At 35.4% G+C, this 16,891-nt stretch overlaps 1 protein-coding gene across 2 annotated transcripts in view; it reads left to right on the top strand.

Moving 5' to 3' along the window:
• The window catches only part of CDH9 (cadherin 9), a 68,284-nt gene that overhangs the window by 30,082 nt on the left and 21,311 nt on the right, over nucleotides 1-16,891 (top strand). The window contains exon 3 of one of the 2 annotated variants that reach the window (XM_061994591.1): nucleotides 14,906-15,025. The exons of the other annotated variant lie outside the window; for it this stretch is intronic. Within the exon in view, the coding sequence (XP_061850575.1) occupies nucleotides 14,906-15,025 (120 nt within the window). The remainder of the gene's footprint in view (nucleotides 1-14,905; nucleotides 15,026-16,891) is intronic. 2 annotated transcript variants of the gene reach the window in all.

Below are 16,891 nucleotides of genomic sequence, written 5' to 3'. Positions count from 1 at the left end.
AGTTTTAATTACATCACATTTTCAACATCACAGAATCATAAACAAATCTTTCTCAAGAACAGTTTGCTATTTTATATAGGAAGTTCTTACAAGAACAAGTGGCCTTATATTAAAGAAAAAGAGAAGAATCTGAACCAAATACAGTAACCATCACATTTTCTATTTTAGAATTTGCTTATGTCAGTAAGCATTAATCTACAGATGTGTGTAAATGACTAAATGGAGACAGCTCTCATCTTTCATATTTCAGCAGGAAATAATTATATTTTCTCATCTTCATATTTTCACTGGTTTCAGATGTTTATTAAAAAAAAGCTTTGAATGTCTTGACTTTGCCACAAGCTTATGAAAACTACTTGTGTAGCTTGCAAAATTTCAGAATGCTAATTGTCAATGTACACTCTGTTTTAAAATGAATTATTGAGTTAGCTTTAAGAGAAAGATATACCTCGTATAAATATTTTATCTGCAAGTTCATATTTTACATCCTGTAGTTAAAATATAGTATTAGAATTCCTTTTAGTCAAGCTAAGCATGATGGCAGAAATCCTGTAGCTTGAATACTTCTTATATTTCTGTTTGCATTTGCCGCCATAACAAAAAGATTTCAAAAGCTCTAACTGTCCAAATCTGCAGAGTTCTCCTTTTTAAAAGTGGTATTTTTATCCTTTGTTAATTTCTCTTTTTTAAAACTATTTTTATACGAGTCTTTATAATAAAAAACTCCTTTTCAATTAAATAAAGATAAAAATGTAAAATGAGAGTCCAATGCCTCATAACGCTTTCTTAAAATAAATCACCAAGATGAAAAAGGCAAAAAGCTCTTTTTGTTAAACAGTTAAAAATATAAATCTAGTTTTCCAAGAAATTTTGGGAATTTGGGGGTTTTATCAGTTTTGAAAATGCATTCCTTTAGATACATGCATAGTATTTTTACTTCCAATAGGCTTGCATAATATTTTTATTAGGAAAGTACACAGTATGCTCTATAACTATTTTGTATTTGGCATGAGGCAAAAGTTTTTCAGAAGAGTATGAATGAGTGCTTTTAAACTTTTTATTTCCAGCTAACAAAAAGACATTGGAATGATAAAAGAATCTTACTTCCATTATTATTTTTTTCCTTCAAATTATTCTATAATCTATATAGTTAAGTATATAATAATATGGACAGTATATTTCTAGCTAAAAAGGAAGTCTACTCTGCACAGAATCTACTTTCTGGAGCTCTGATACTATAAACAGGTTATTTTTAATTTGTACAGTTCCATTGATTTCAAGATAGATGTTATGCATTAGGATCTCCCTGTATGGACTTTATTTCATGATTAATATACATAATTTCTCACAAATTTAAATGTCCATCTGCTAATAGTACGTTTTTCCTGAAATAAAATCATAGGCATTGTAGACGTTTTTGCTCTTCAACAAAAAGAATGAAACTATCCTCAATGGAAAATCTCTGAGTTTACAACACTCCCAAATTATTGTGCTATCTCAATAAACAAATACATCCTGATGCAAAAGAAAAGCAACTATTTCCTTTTAGGATTCAAAGAGGCTGTGTAACTAATTTTTAACAATAACATTTTGGGATGATTATTGTTGTACAAATCTATTCAACATCCAAATATAACATATGGAATGGAAAGCAAACATTGGATGAATATATTATTTTTGCTCCTTCAGAGCCTTGTTAATTTTATCTTTATATAAATCATTTCATCCATTAGTAATACTGATTGTTCTCTGTTGCTGACTGCAGAAAAGAGGAATACTAAAAAAAACCTAATGTACGCAATCACATAAAACCTAATATGTACATATTATGGAGATAAAGAGGAAACCTAAACAAATAAATAATGTTTATTAAATGTTTTAAATTCCTCATAAGTCATCAGAAACACCATAGTTCCATTAAAGTTTATGCAGAATATATTAATTTCACACTTGAAAAAACTGACATTGCATATTTGGAAAAATAAAGGACAAAAATCAGCCTTAACAAGATTCACAGTAGTGTTTCTGAAGAACTCAAATCACTTACAAATTTAAGATTTACAGAACACTTCACACACTTCATTACACATGAGCAAGTTAGAGTCAAAAGGAGTGGTGTTCTTTTTCTTCTTTTGCTCTCTCTGCTCCTGGTTGTGCTATATTATGCCTCATCCACTGTCCCTTTAAACCCAAAAGAAGAAATTTTAAAGAGCTAAATCATCAGAAAAAAAAGGATTGTTCAAGGTGAATATTCTTTTTCTCTTACTTTTGTTCTTTGGGTCAGATCATTTGAGGTTAGATGCCAGAGCTGGTGCTAGGGAAGTGACAGGAGCATGCAAAGTATAGCAGGTAAAAGCAGAAGAACCTCTTTAATCCAGCAGTATCTAACCTCCACTAAAAAAAAAATCACTTGATGTATTCATTTTTCTTCAGCTACAAAATCCTCATATCTTCTAAACAGGACTCCTCACTTTCTTGGTTTTTTTTGAGCAGAAGTTGGTTTCTTATTAAGACACCACAAGTCTGAGGAAGCAAAATGGGAAAACCAGAACTGTCAGTTCACTTGCTGTCACCTCTGTGCTAGAGGAAACTGGGGTTCTCTAGAAGTGCTGTCAGCAAGTAAAGGCAGCTAGACTTTGCTGTAAGCACTGGAAGGTATAAATAATTTCCCTATTTCTGTCCCATGGGCACTGAGCCGCTGTCAGCTCATTGTTAGAAGTTTGTGACCTCCTCTGAGTTCCCATAAACCTCTGCCTGCTGACTCTTCATGACCTGCTGATCTAAATTATTTATTGTAGGAAGAAATAAGATGACAGCATCTCAATAAGATGACAGCAATTGGTAAGCGGGATGGGTGACTTTTAAAGTGCTGTATGGGACATTAGGCTTTGTAAACCAGTTGGCCTAAACTTTGCAGATGCAGTTTTAAGGTGACCACAAACTCATTTAACTTCTGTATGTGTGAATTTCCCAGCAGTTAGTGGAAGAGTAGAACAGTTGTACACCACAGGTATGTTGAAATGCCTTCAGACACTGCACCAACAGGTATCACAGCATTCTTGGAGTGCCAGTCTTCTTGATAAGTGGAACACTCCGGCCTGGCCTATGTTAAATCTGGCACTGCTTTAAATCCTGAAATGATTTAAAACAATACTGTTTGCCTGGCTACTTTATTGCAACAAAATTGTTATTTCCCAGTATCTCTGCCCATTCAAAACAATGCAAATCAGAGGCCTGGATCTCTCTAGATTAGAGCTGGAAATTAGCATTAAAAGCTCTAGTATCACACTAAAAATTGTTTGATGTGTCCACTTTTTCTTCATTTCAGTAGATTTTCAACTATAACACTATAATCACTGAACGAAAGCATAATAAGCCTGACTTCTTTACATCAGCACTTTCACTCACCCTGCAGTGCAGTACAATGGGACACGTTCTGCGTTGTTAAGAGATGCTGTCCTTCCTACAGGATGTTAAACCAAAGTCTTTTTATCTTTCATGGCTTCATATCTAAGAAGTAAAAAACTCATTGACATTCTGAAAATATTAAGGAACAGCCACGTGGCTTCAGACAGTATATACCTCTTGATATGAATTTACACTCTTTATACATCTTTTAATATAAATGTGTTACAATTCACAGCTATGTGCAACCTGTTTCCAGAGTCACTGTAAATAACGAGTTTATGTGCATGATGCCAATTTACAGGCACCTAATTTATTCCCTTATGAGCTCTTGCAGCTACCAGACACCAAATAATTTTGCTTCTTTTAAGACAGGTTACAATGTAACAGATACAGTGAGCCCTTTCTCACATTTATGGGACCATTTTGGAAACTGCAGCAATTGAACTGCTGATACTAAAGACCAGAATAGCTGAGACTAATTAACATGACTAATCCTGGAAACACCTATATCCTTGTCAGAAGGAACATGTCAAATAAAGGCCTACATGTGTTATAATCTTTATTAAAATGAAAAAGGTGGCAGACAATAAAACAAACGAGTAGTGGGGAGGAAGTAATCTGCTTTCTAAGGGCAGATCTTCCTCTTAAAGCACTAGTGTTGATGTGTATTGGTATCATGCTAGTGCACAGGGTTCTCTCTTGACACCATGTAGTGAAGTTACTCATGTAGGTTTCAATGTCCTTCTATTCATTTAAATGATTTTGAGAATGGGATTTAACATATATTGGCTCTGCAGTAGGCTGAGAAGGCTGGACACACAGATCTAAGTCAGGAATTGTAATTAACTACACATAAGTTAAATCTTGCTGAGAATAGCTAGGAATTGCAAATTATATTGAGAAGAATTATTTATTTTCTTTTTTCAGTTAAATCAAAGCACATCTGGGATGCTTACTTAGTCTAATCTTCTGTACACAGAAGCTTTTCAGTTGTTTTTAAAAGCACAGGCAGCTTTCTGAATGCCTCAATACACATTTTAGTTCCCAACTTTATGCAGCTGAGTGTAAAATGTCAGGTTTGGGGTTTTTTTTAAATCATGCTGACACGTGCATGCATCTATTTTGAAAGTAAACCACCGAGGGAGTGGTTTGTATCCAGGGTTCTTTTCACCAGATTTCTCTATAACTTCAAAGTATTTTTAAAATGTGCAAATAAAATATAATGGATCACATTTGGGTGTAAGATTAAACAATTTTTTCTCCCAATATAAATTAAAGTAACCAAGTATCATACACAGCAGAACATAGATAAAGATACTTTGACACAATTTTAGGTCTTCCAAAGAGGTAAAGGTCTTGTCAAGACAGACTAATCTGTCACAAAACAAAGGTCTAGAATCCTACATATTTATTTATTCCCTGTACCTCAGTTTATCAGTTATTCCCTTGTGCCTACTCTTGGTTTTAGTAGAGCTACTGAGAAATGAAAGCTTTATATCATGTGAGTGATTAGACCTGCTTCTGATACAAGTGATTTAACTTTCGCATACCACCAGTCTACAAGTAACAAGCTCAGGAAAGGAATAATACTCCCCTAAAAGAAGTCCACTGTTCTCCCTAAAAAAGAGGCTCTCTTTGAGCTAGAAGGATGCCCATATGGATATAGTATTGTTAAAATTTCTCACTTAAAATGTGCACATGCTTATATATGCACATATCTGTTTATATAATAGATATATATGTTTATATAGATTATAAAATTAAAATGTCATTTATTTCAACTGAATCATGAAAATAAGTATGAGAATTGATAATAAGTTTCCAGCAATATAGAATATGAATTATAGAAATGGCAGCTACTGCTGCTCACTTTTACTTTATTACCTACTATCTAAACAGATGTCTCAAAGACTTTCCAGCATAGCTTTTTCCTACAAACTCGTAGATATGTGACACTGAAATTCAGATTGAGTATAATTAAGATCTGTATCACTTAAGAAAGTTGTTAATATATTCAAATTTAAAGCACATATTGCTCAATCCTAATTGGTAATTTAAAAACCAAACCAACTTAACTTGCTGTCCAATGAAGTATGTACATGTATGTGAATATCCTGCATTTAACAGAGTCGCTGCCAATAAGCCACAGATTCTCATCAACACTTCCTGTCAGAAAGCCAACTCAATAAGAGTTACTTCACTCTGCTCCAAGGCAAATGATAAACAGTCTGTGATAAATAAGGCTATGTGCATGGTATACTGGAGACGTAAACAAAAAAAAATGAAAGTTAAAATATGTGACTGTTGTGAAAAAAACATCTAAATAGTTGCCATCTCTTTAGTGCATCGAAGTGGTTAAGATTGAGGACAGGGTGAAAAGAGTTGTATTTCATGGTCCTGAGGACTAACAAGTACTGATTTCATGAATAAGGTTTTACCTTGGCTATCAGGAAGATGTGTCTAACTGAGAAGCTAAACTATTTAGAAGCATATGTCCAACTAGTTTTCACTGATAACTAGACATCCCAGTGTCTAAATCTTTGGAAATGAGATCAAGCATTTCTGAGAGCATTTCCCAAAAAGGCAATTTGGAATCAATACCTTTAATTGATTTTTCATCCAGAAGTTTTTGAATCTATGAGGTTTGCCCAAATGAGATCATCCTGATGATGTTCGGCATTTACCATGATGATAATCTTCCAATCAATATCCAATTCACTTGCAATCACTTTGCAAACATGATGAAAAATCAGCAGTCTTTAGCAGACTGCTTCTGCATGGGAACCACTTCACAGACTGTACTCTAGACATTTGAACACTTTTGAAGAGAAATGGAACTTCTAGAAATAGTAACCAAAAAGTCTCCAGAGTGACCCTACTTAATACTCTAGGAGGTTTATTTACACATGCATACACTCACACATATATACCTATATCTACATTTACTTACATATAACCTTGCAAGCTCTAGAATTGTTTTGCTTTTGTCTAAAAATCGTACTCTAACTAATACAACTTTAAAAAAGCCCACGACTAAGATAATCTTCTACTTTAGACTCCATTTCGCTTCCAGATTACAGATCTTCATTGTCATTTCCACAGACAACATCCACAGTATCTGAACACAACAGAAGCAAGAGGCTTCCACAAATCACACAGCATAAACTGGCATAAATTTGCGCTTAGCAACAATATCTTAATTTACTGCATTTTCATAGTAAATTAGTATTTTCCACAGTTCCACAGTTTAAAGAGACAGAATTTATCACCACCAAAACAGGAATTTCCACAAATAAACAAAATGCCCCCAAACAAAATAAATATGAGAACAGGTTGTTGTCTTAACAATAATGTACTACATTCTCAGAGTTATAATAGAGATTAATATTCAGTTTCAAATTGCACCTCCTTGTAGAGCTGGCAAAAAGGCAGAAATTCTGGAAACATTTCTATTTACTTGTATTATAGACAAATTCTGAAGGTGCAAATGAGAGTGAGGCTCTAGTTCTGAGTCATAGATAGAAATCCATAGTAAAGAGACTCTCTGAAATCTAATAAAGAGGTAAAAAAACTGAGCTCAAAAGAGGAGGGCTAATGAAAAACAGGTATGGGAATCTAATTTGCTTCTTCCTTCAAAGTTCATACACCTCAACCTGTTCTCTCCCAAGAAGTTAGTATATCTCTCTGTTTTGTGTTGCAAAATACAGAATTGTACCACTACGCACCTCAGAAACTTAGTTTAGTCTCAAAAAGTGGCAATTATTGAAACTGTTTCTTTTAAGCTTGCTTTTTTGCTCTCAAGTGAAACTTTGCTATGGAGGACCCCAGTTAACTTGTTTTGAGATAAGGGAAAAGCAGAAAGCTTCTTAAAGCTGTGCTACATAAACAAAAGGCCCTGAGAGCAGTCAAGAGATGACATTGCTATGATTACTTCACTATTTTATAATTTAATAATTATAAATAGAACTAAAATCTTGGTTGGAACTGTTGGCCTGGAATTGAGATCTTTACTTAACAGGTAACTGTGTTGCAGCCTTTATGAACTACTACTACAGGAGGATCAACAGGGACAAGCTTTCCCTACATTTAGCATTAAAACAGCTGGAAGCTCTTTCTCTCTTTTGGAGTGTTCCAGAAATTAAGATAGGAAAAAAGGGCCAAGACTGCCCATTTCCATCTTTAAAAAGGAAACAAGTGCTGGAGTTCCTGTAGCTAACCTGCCATGGATAACAAGCTGTCAGACTGTGAAACTGGCCTGGTTCCACATACTCCGTAAAAGCACCGTGGTGAGAGTAACCAAGGTAATTCACTGCCATATTACTGCATTATTTGTTGCTCCTTCAACATGCTGGTTTCATTAGCAACTAATTCTAGTTGGAATAACCTTACCACAGGCATAGCAGCTCCAGGCCCAGAAACACACTACTGGTGAGTTTCATTATTATTTTGAACAGAAATGTTGAGGATAATGATGTGATTCATTCTTTTCATTTTTGGTTTTAATGGTTTTTTTTTGAACACAGACTGCAGATACTTGCTCAGTCTAAAAGAAATGTGTTTTCTAAGTATGTACAGCATGTTTAACAAAAAGGAAAAGATTTCTAAACTGCAGTTCATTTATTATGGATGGCAGATCACTTTCTACTGTACCTCTTTAGTTGCTATGACATGCAATGTAAATGCTAGTCAACATCAACACCTGAGAGATTTTGACTGCACTTCGCTATCTGATCATTGCCATTTGATGGTACTGCTATTACTGTTTCAGAAGGTACCTTGTTTATGGTGAGAAGGAGAAAAAGGAGCTTCCTTAAAAAATAAACATGCATGGAGTTGTTCATTCACCAATACTTCAAAATACTCCCCAGTTTTTTTACGGTTTACCACTTGTTACTGCATTCATAATGCTTTTCAGATTCTCATGCAGGGCATCTGATACACTTCACCCTTACAATTACTGCCAAAGGAAAACTATAGTTACTGTACCAAGGTACTGAACAGCAGGAGGGTGAAGGCTAGGGGCTTTAGCCATTCTTTTCCATTTCAATTTCAGACATTATGTTACAATGGTCTATATACTGTATTCACTGGCAAAAGCTTCTACCCTATGCAGCATTTCAGACAGATCAAAGACAGAATAGTTTAGTTACATTGCATCTTTCTATGTGGTGAGAAAATCATTACCACATACTTCTTTAACGGAAGTTCTGATAACACTGCCTAAAATGTGAATTCATTTTGTCATAGAAAAGGAGGCATTGAACAAAACCTCAAAACATCAAAACACATCACACATGAAATCATGAGAATAATTTCCCCATTGTGTTCACAAAATACAAGGAACAGCTTCCAGAGTAAAGCTGCAGAGAACTAGCATCTTATATTTCCAGAATGGGTGATAAGGTCCATCTGTTTTTACTGGGATGGAGTGAAATAGAGAGGAAAAGGTAGCTCTGTGGCAGGACATAGGGCTATAACATGCAGCATAGTTGCAGCATCTTCTTGCATCTCTCATAAATTACTTTTAGTCACATTAGCAGAGATGAAAGTGATTGTTTATGTACATCATAGTTGTGCAAAGTCTGTGATTCCCGAATGGTGGATCAGTGGGCAGCCAAAACAAAGGTACAGTACCCATCTACAGGAGACAGCACATCAACTGACTTTTCAATCAGCCATTGTGTAAGACTATATATACAAAAATACGAGACTGTATGTTTTCAAGTGAAATTCAATTTCACCTCATACCTATTAAAAATCATCATCTTGTAAAATGTATCTTACAAACTATTGCATCTCGTGCTTCATGCCACCTTTTTGCTGCCTCTCTTTTTATACATTTCTGCTCAATATATATGATTAAATTACACTTTGAGTACCTTCTTAATTTTTCACTGTCTTGTTATTGCTGCTTTGACTCTGTTTCCTCAGATTCCTTATTTGTTCTGAGTCGGCCTTATTTGTTTTATTCAGTCATGTCTATATATTCCTCTTCTAGCTTGGATCGCTTGTCTATTTACCTGTTGACACTTGCTCCTTTTCTGCTTTTACTCTCCTTTTCCTTTGCTTTTGCAAATCTGTCATGCTACCAACCTTCTAGCCTTTTCTACATCAAAGAAAAAGCCATCTAGTGAAATGTCTGCTAAATTGTGGTCACGTACAGAAGGCACATTTCCTTTTGCAGCTCCCTGTTCCTTCAGCTTTCTATGTAGAGTTGTCTTCCAGTCAAAACATAAGAATTACACCTCAATCTTATTTGGTCCTGCTCTTTTATACAAAGTGGTCTACCTAATACAGTAATGAAATCCTTGGTGGCGAATTCTGGGTGTTCCTAAAGATTTTAGGGTTAGTTAATGTGAAATAACTGCTCCTAATTCATAATTTCTCTGGTTCATTGCCTAAGCACAGGCTCCTATTCAAAGGGTACAACCTGCTCTCAAAACCAAAAGTGGTATAATACTTCTCACTTAAAATGTCACTCATGTCTTCAGCAGGGACATCTCCATAGCATGTCTGCATGAAAATAATCCTTAGAGCCATGCTATCTGAGCAAACTATCTGTCCACTTATCTTTAGGCTTTTAGACAAACAAAATTCATAACCTCCAGAGGTTTTCCAGAGCTCTCTCAAATCTTTTCAGCTTGTAAAAGTAATCCACTCCTAAAATCTTCCCTCCATTAATAAATTTGATGAATAGCAGATTGTCATTGTGCTTGAAAACAGGAAGCGAGCACAAGAGCTTCTCCTTTAGGGAGATAAAGTCCTTCCTGCCTCTCCACTTACCCCAGCTGTCTTCTATTTCTAAAAATGAAACAGCCTTTCTGCTTTGAAAGAAGCTCTCTCTTAAACTGAGCTACACACACACATACAGAGAGCAAAATTTCTCTGTAAAAATCAGAACATTTCAATAATTACCAATTTTTAACAGAAGTTGACTGGAACAAAAATAGAAAGGAAGTTGGCTGATGATGTAAAAAATAATTTTTCATCAGTTTCAGATTTTTACACTTCAAAATATTTATTTGAAATCTTTATCTTACAAGGACAAAATCTAAAACAAACAATTTTTCTTATAATCAAAAGTTTCAATTGATCTGAAAATCTACTTCTATAAAAAAAAATCTCAGAATCAAACTTAAACTACATTTTGAAGTTAGAGAATTCCCTTCGGAAAAGAAATGTCATGGTTTTGAATGATATTTAAAACACTGTCATTTTTTGATCCAACATTCATAGTGGAGTCTTGAAACATACTATGCTAACAACATAATATGCTCTTTTTCTTCGCCCAAGCTAGAGATTACTGTTCAAAATGAAGGTTACAGAAAGAAGTTATCTGTAAAAGTAGCATTTTCAAATAGATGCAGATATATTCTTCTAAGTGGCAGAAGCCTTTTTAGCTCACGTCAACCAAAGGAGCCACTTGCATGCTGAAGTGTATTACCTGACATGAAAAGGTAGCAAAACATGTGCCTATCTCATCTACTGGAAGACCTTTTTTGCACTACAGGAATCCTCTGCAGGCTATTTACTTCAGCTTTGCAATGCACTCCTTTATCAGGTTAGGAGACCTAATTATACCAGAGAGACTCATTCAAAGACTGAAAAGCATAAAAAAAAAAATGGAAACCATTTAAAATAATTCTGAGAAGCATTCTCATTTCAAATGTTTGGATTTTTGGGGTTTTTTTTGTGTTTTTTTTCAAATTTATGTCTCTTTCCTCAGCAATTCTGGAAAACTGTGTTAGTGGGACTCAGTTATTGGGACACCTGAGTTATACTGTCCTAGATATGGAGCGATGCTCTCTCTAACTCAGTTTTCCTTTTTGGACTCTACTCCCTTACATGCACATACATGCAAGCCTAACACAAACACATGCACACAAGACATTACTTACATAGATTCAGTCTACATTTGTCTTCTCTGAGGAAATCTTCATAACCATCCTTCTTCATTTTTCTACCTTTACATTAGGACCTCATCCATCACAGATGTGTTTGTCAAAGTGCTTAAGCTTCCAGACTCAAATGTACATCTAAGTAAAGAAGGAAAAAAACCACGTTAATTCTACAGCACTCATAAACCTTGGCAATTTCAACACATTCAGCAAACTGCTATTCCTTACTCATTGTATGCTGACATAGAGATAATCTTTGAGAGACAAAGCCAACGAAACAATCTGCAAGCTGTGTGAAAAAACTACTGAGAATTCATCAAAACAAAACAAATACAACAGGGAAAGAAAGAAAAAGAAAACAAGACATATCTCTTGAGAACTCTGAGGTTTAGTTAGCATCCTGTAGGCTTGCTAGTTAGGATTGGGCTGAAGTTCACTTTGTTTTAGAGAAAAGTGATATATTATCACTCCTTCGACTGTTATTCTAGTCATTCTCACATTTTCTCTGTTATCTATTACACCAGCTTGCTGTGTGGTGTGTTTGATCTTGACTGACTGTCAGAGGCCCACTCAGCTGCTCTCTCATTCCTCAACAGGACAGGGGAGAAAATAAGACGGAAAAGTGCACGGGTTGAAATAAAGACTGGAAGATCACTTACCAATTACCATTGGGAACAAAATAGACTTAATTTGGGAAAATTAACTTCACTTATTGCACACTAAAAATAGAGTTGGATAGTGAGAAGCAAAGGCAAAAACTAAAACACCTTCCCTCCAATCCCAGCTCTGCCCAGGCTCTAAAGGTCTCTTCCAGCTGAAACGATTCTATGATTCAATGATTCTAATCCTGCTCACATTGGCAGATGTGGAAGTATCTGAGAAAGTTTCTAATTTTTAACCTAGCAGCCTGATTTGTATTTGAAATCATGCTGACTTCTGCTGACAAATGTGGGCAAAAGGCTGCTTGTGAGGTAATCTAGACTAAATAAATAAATGGACACTCTCATCCTGTAGGTACCATTGAAGTGAAAGTGAGGGCAGAGCGCAGTTGTCTTAGTTAAAAAGATTCAAACTACTTTCCAATTAGTGCTGAATTCCTTTCTTTTGCTGCCTTTGCTTGTTTCATTTTGGACCCCAAAAGGTAAAAGGTTTCCTCATAAACAAAAAAACCAAGCTGCACGAACATTCCCTATTATCCATGAGGCTCCTTCTTTAAGACACAGCTGACTGTTGGCAGAGTGAACTACAACGATGACAATAAACTTTCCGAGGATATGTTTTTGTTAATAGTTTTTCACAATTGTACTATTAGTTTACTAGGAAGAAGAAGACTGTCTACAAAATTCAGCAAATAAAAGAAAATATGGATATATTAAAAACTATAATGAGATCTCATTGATCTAAGATCAAGATCCACTTGAACTATCTGGCATTGACCTCCAAAATATCTGTAGGGTAAGAGCTTCTGTACTCTCCTTAGTAATGGCTTATATGGCACTTGAGCCTCACGATTCCAAAGACAAGGATCAAAATTTCCCAAAGACTACCCTGAGCTTTGTAATGTCTTTCTTAAAAAATAAAATAAGTCCAGACATCATTCTCGAAACAGGCTTCAGCATTTTCTTTTTATTCAAAATGGTAAGCTCAGAAAAGTGAATGTGAGTTCAGTGACCATACTCAGTTTCTATATCTGCCCCAAAACGGTGCCTAGATTAGAAGGCCACAGCAAAAACTTTTCCTGATGAAGGTATTTTGGGGTGTCTGGGAGGAAGAGTGGGATGGAAACACATATCTCCCATTATTTTTAATTTCTAAGTCCTATAGTGGCACACAGTATAAGCATTTGATTCTACTGATGACTTTCACATTTTTTATAGGCTAGCAAGTGATACTGACTCTCCCTGGCAGTGCTGAGGTGCTATGGGATTTAATTTCATTTGAAAGCAGATAAGACCCATGGAATGTTACATTTCTCAAAAAAACTGTCTTCATTATTTGTCCAGATGAGCAGTTCTGCTGAACACTGTTAGTGATTAAATTGTCCTTAAATATTCACTTCTTCGGGAATATCTTTACAGCTCATCTTGGCACACAGATGACCTCTAACTGTTTAACCAGGTAAAAAGTAATCTGGATTGCTGATGGCAAAAATCATCTTCAGTGTTTGATGAAGTGTGACAAAGCATTTTTACAACTTTCTTCTGGTGGTTTGTTGCAGAGAAAGAAGTATTCCCACCCCCTTGTCATGCTGAAATAGTGGAAGTTGTTACTATTATGTAGGGAAAACTTTTATGTGTAAAACATATTACATGCTATGAGAAAACAGATGCACCTAAAAGGATCTAATAATATGTGCTCTCATAAATCTGTTTTGATTATTCTGGATTTCTACTTTCCCCAATCCCTCATATACACTGAAGAGCACCGTTAGAGATTACACACTTTGATTCCATTAGTCACAGGGAAATGAACATCTTCAAATTTGCAGTCAGGATGAACATTCGACTGCAAGTTATCCAGGTGAAATTCAACCCAGAGAGGCTGAATATGAAAAAGAAAAGGAAGAGGAAATGAGAGCACTTAAGTGGATAGTGCTCACTAGAGATGATACATTAAAAGACACCCAATCAAAAATAGGGTAAAGATCTTCTCAGATATCCTTCCAGCCTTGGCAAGGAGTTAAGGACTTCTACACTTCTAACTATGGGACTGCCTGCATTTATCCAGACATCTGTCACTTCTACAATGTGTTAGTAAAATCTATCCTGACTTCTTGAAAATTGCTTAGAAATAAAAGCTTGTGAAGTACAGGTTTGTCCTTTTATGCATCTCATAAGAAAGGCCTTGAAGAAGCTTTCATTTGCTTCTAATCATGAAGTACACCAAATGCTTTTAATCCCATATAGCCTCTATTCTCCTCATTTTGATCAAAGGATGGATGTAGGCCATTTTCATGCATCAGCAGTGAGCGCTGAAAAAACAGAGTTATCATTTAAAGGCAACTATTTGTCAAATAGGTGGATAATATTGAATACAAGAGAAAACTGCAGAATTTCTCGTTGTAAAACCAACTACATTTTTTAACACATCTTAAAAGTCAGATAGGAAGAAACAAGTTTTTTTTATTCAGTCTGACTTCAGATATTTGGAGGTTTGGATCTAAGCAGAGAATGTGTGTGGGGAAATATGCTTTAGGTTAATTTACAGATTAAACCAAACTTAAGAATCATAATAGGACTCTTCACTCAGCTGCTACCTACCACTTAAATCAACAGCTTCAACTGAGGCCATGTTATTACCAGAGAATAATCTTTAAACCTGTTTGACACAAAAACTTGATGCTGTGTTGGGTTTCAAAGATATGTATCAATCCCAATGCATTTGCTCATGATTAACTGTGACTCTTAAGTGGCGATGATTTTAGTTTAAGTCACAAGAAAGATGAGACTTTATTTTACTGTTTGCTTTGGGTAAGATATAAGTGGATTAGCCCACTGGATGCTGTTAGGATTTTTGAGAAATTCAATACTAGTGTATGTGGTCCACAAGAACTAGTGCCTTCTTAAAATCTGCTGGTTCCTTCTTTGTTACCCATTTAGGTACATCTGTAATTCAAGTGACAGCCACAGATGCTGATGATGCCAACTATGGAAACAGTGCCAAAGTGGTGTACAGCATCCTCCAGGGACAGCCATATTTCTCAGTGGATCCAGAAACAGGTTAGCAATTCATTTAGCCTTTTTTGTAATGACAGAGATAGAGTGCAGGGATCAAGACACTTTTCACTTGCATTTCAATATTGCAACAGGCACATGGCATCATATGACCTGACGTGAAGCCCATACACTTTTTGGAAACTGGAAAGCACAATAAGAATGCCCTTTTCTTGGTAAAAATAATATAATCTCAGCAGAAGAACTTCTTGGTATGAATAAAACTTCTTGCAGAACAGTGCAGAAAGGGTGTAGAATATTGTAAAGGGCCCAAAGAATCCTGAAACTATTAAAGCTTATTTTACAGTAATTTCTAGGAATTGTATCACTTTGTCCTTATGAAGGAAAAAAAAAAAAAAAAAGAGAGAGCTGGACAATATCCTACTACAAGGTGAAAAAATAACCCCCAAAGAGAAATTCATTACTTCCAAAAGTTTGTGATAGATTTGTGATCACTGTCAATTTTAAACCCAAGATGTGTTCTCTGATTGCATCAGTTATTAGAATTTAAGCAAAGAACAATGATTTTAAGGTGTGAAGCATGAAAGGAAGTCCTTTTCACTGACATGCAGGAAATCAGATACGACATGAAGAAGAAAAAAAAGAAATTTGTGAACTTTGGATATCTATTATGCAAAATTGAGGTGCAAAAAAAACCCCAAAACAACATAATTCCTTCACCCCTACAGATACCTAATCCTGATGCACCTAAGACTCAGCACGCATTGTTTCTGCACGTTATCAAAATTGTCTGAATTTAAGTACAATTGTGTCCCCAAATCCCAAAGTTTCTAATCCATTGGGCAGACTAATTTGGCTAATTTCTTTTTGAAACGATTTATTTTTCCAATACAGCAAAGGCATTATATCAAAAAGACAGTAACAGTCCAAGATCAAAGTGTTCAAAGTTTTTCCACCTTTTCCCGTCTCTCTCCTTTTCCTCTTTTCTAATTTGTTACTTAAAACATCTTCACCAGGCATGAGCAGGGAAATAGGATCAATACCATACGGTCTTCAATGGATGGCAGCAGGTGTTTGGGCAGGCAGATGGTTTGGGAGAGACCTGAGATCTTTGAGGTTATCTTTCGGTTTTATCCAATTTGCTTTTCAATGTTAAATATACTAACAAAGCTAACTATAGTAATCAGAGCCTAGTAATACTGCATCAGATGTAAATGCAACAACCACTAGACTATAGAGGGGTTTTTTTTTTTATTTGATTGACTCTCTTTCTGGGAGCAGAAGTTCTGCAGGGTTACTTTCTTTTACATAATAGAACATCTTCCATATCAAGAGCTGCCTTCCACAAAAGGCAGGGGTGTGAATCCTCCATGCAAAAAAAGGACACTATGTTTAAATTCTCCCACTTCAGAAAACAAAGCTCCCATCACTTTCAACCTTGCAAAACTTCTAAACATATATACAAATATATAGAAAAGCTCTGCTTGGTTTTCCAAACAAAAACTTGTATGGTTGCACTGTAATGAAAAAGTCTCATGGGCTCTGAGGTCACTTCTTTGTTCAGGCTCTGTGGTTTTCGGTTTTCTCACCTGAGGTTATCTACACTCTTTGTGTGCTGTACAGGATTCTGAGACATGTAAATTACATTTTGAAATTACTGAGAATAGACACACAAAAAAGATTTCCCAACACTAATTTTACAGTCTTGCCTATTTCACTTATTAGCTACAGTCCTAGCTGATTTATAGGGGTTATCACAGGCATTAAAATCTATGACTTACTACAGCCCAAAGGAATGAATCCAGGATATGTTGGAGTTCAGTCATATGCTATAATAGCAAAACCTCACCAGGGCTGGATATTATATAACTTATTAACATAATAATCAAATAGTAGCTGAAAAAATCCATT

This window comes from Colius striatus, chromosome 4 (assembly GCF_028858725.1).
Source record: "Colius striatus isolate bColStr4 chromosome 4, bColStr4.1.hap1, whole genome shotgun sequence".
In the NCBI taxonomy this organism is placed as follows: Eukaryota; Metazoa; Chordata; class Aves; order Coliiformes; family Coliidae; genus Colius; species Colius striatus.
The sequence above is the reverse complement of the archived record's forward strand: the minus strand, read 5'-3'. Positions and strand labels throughout refer to the sequence as shown.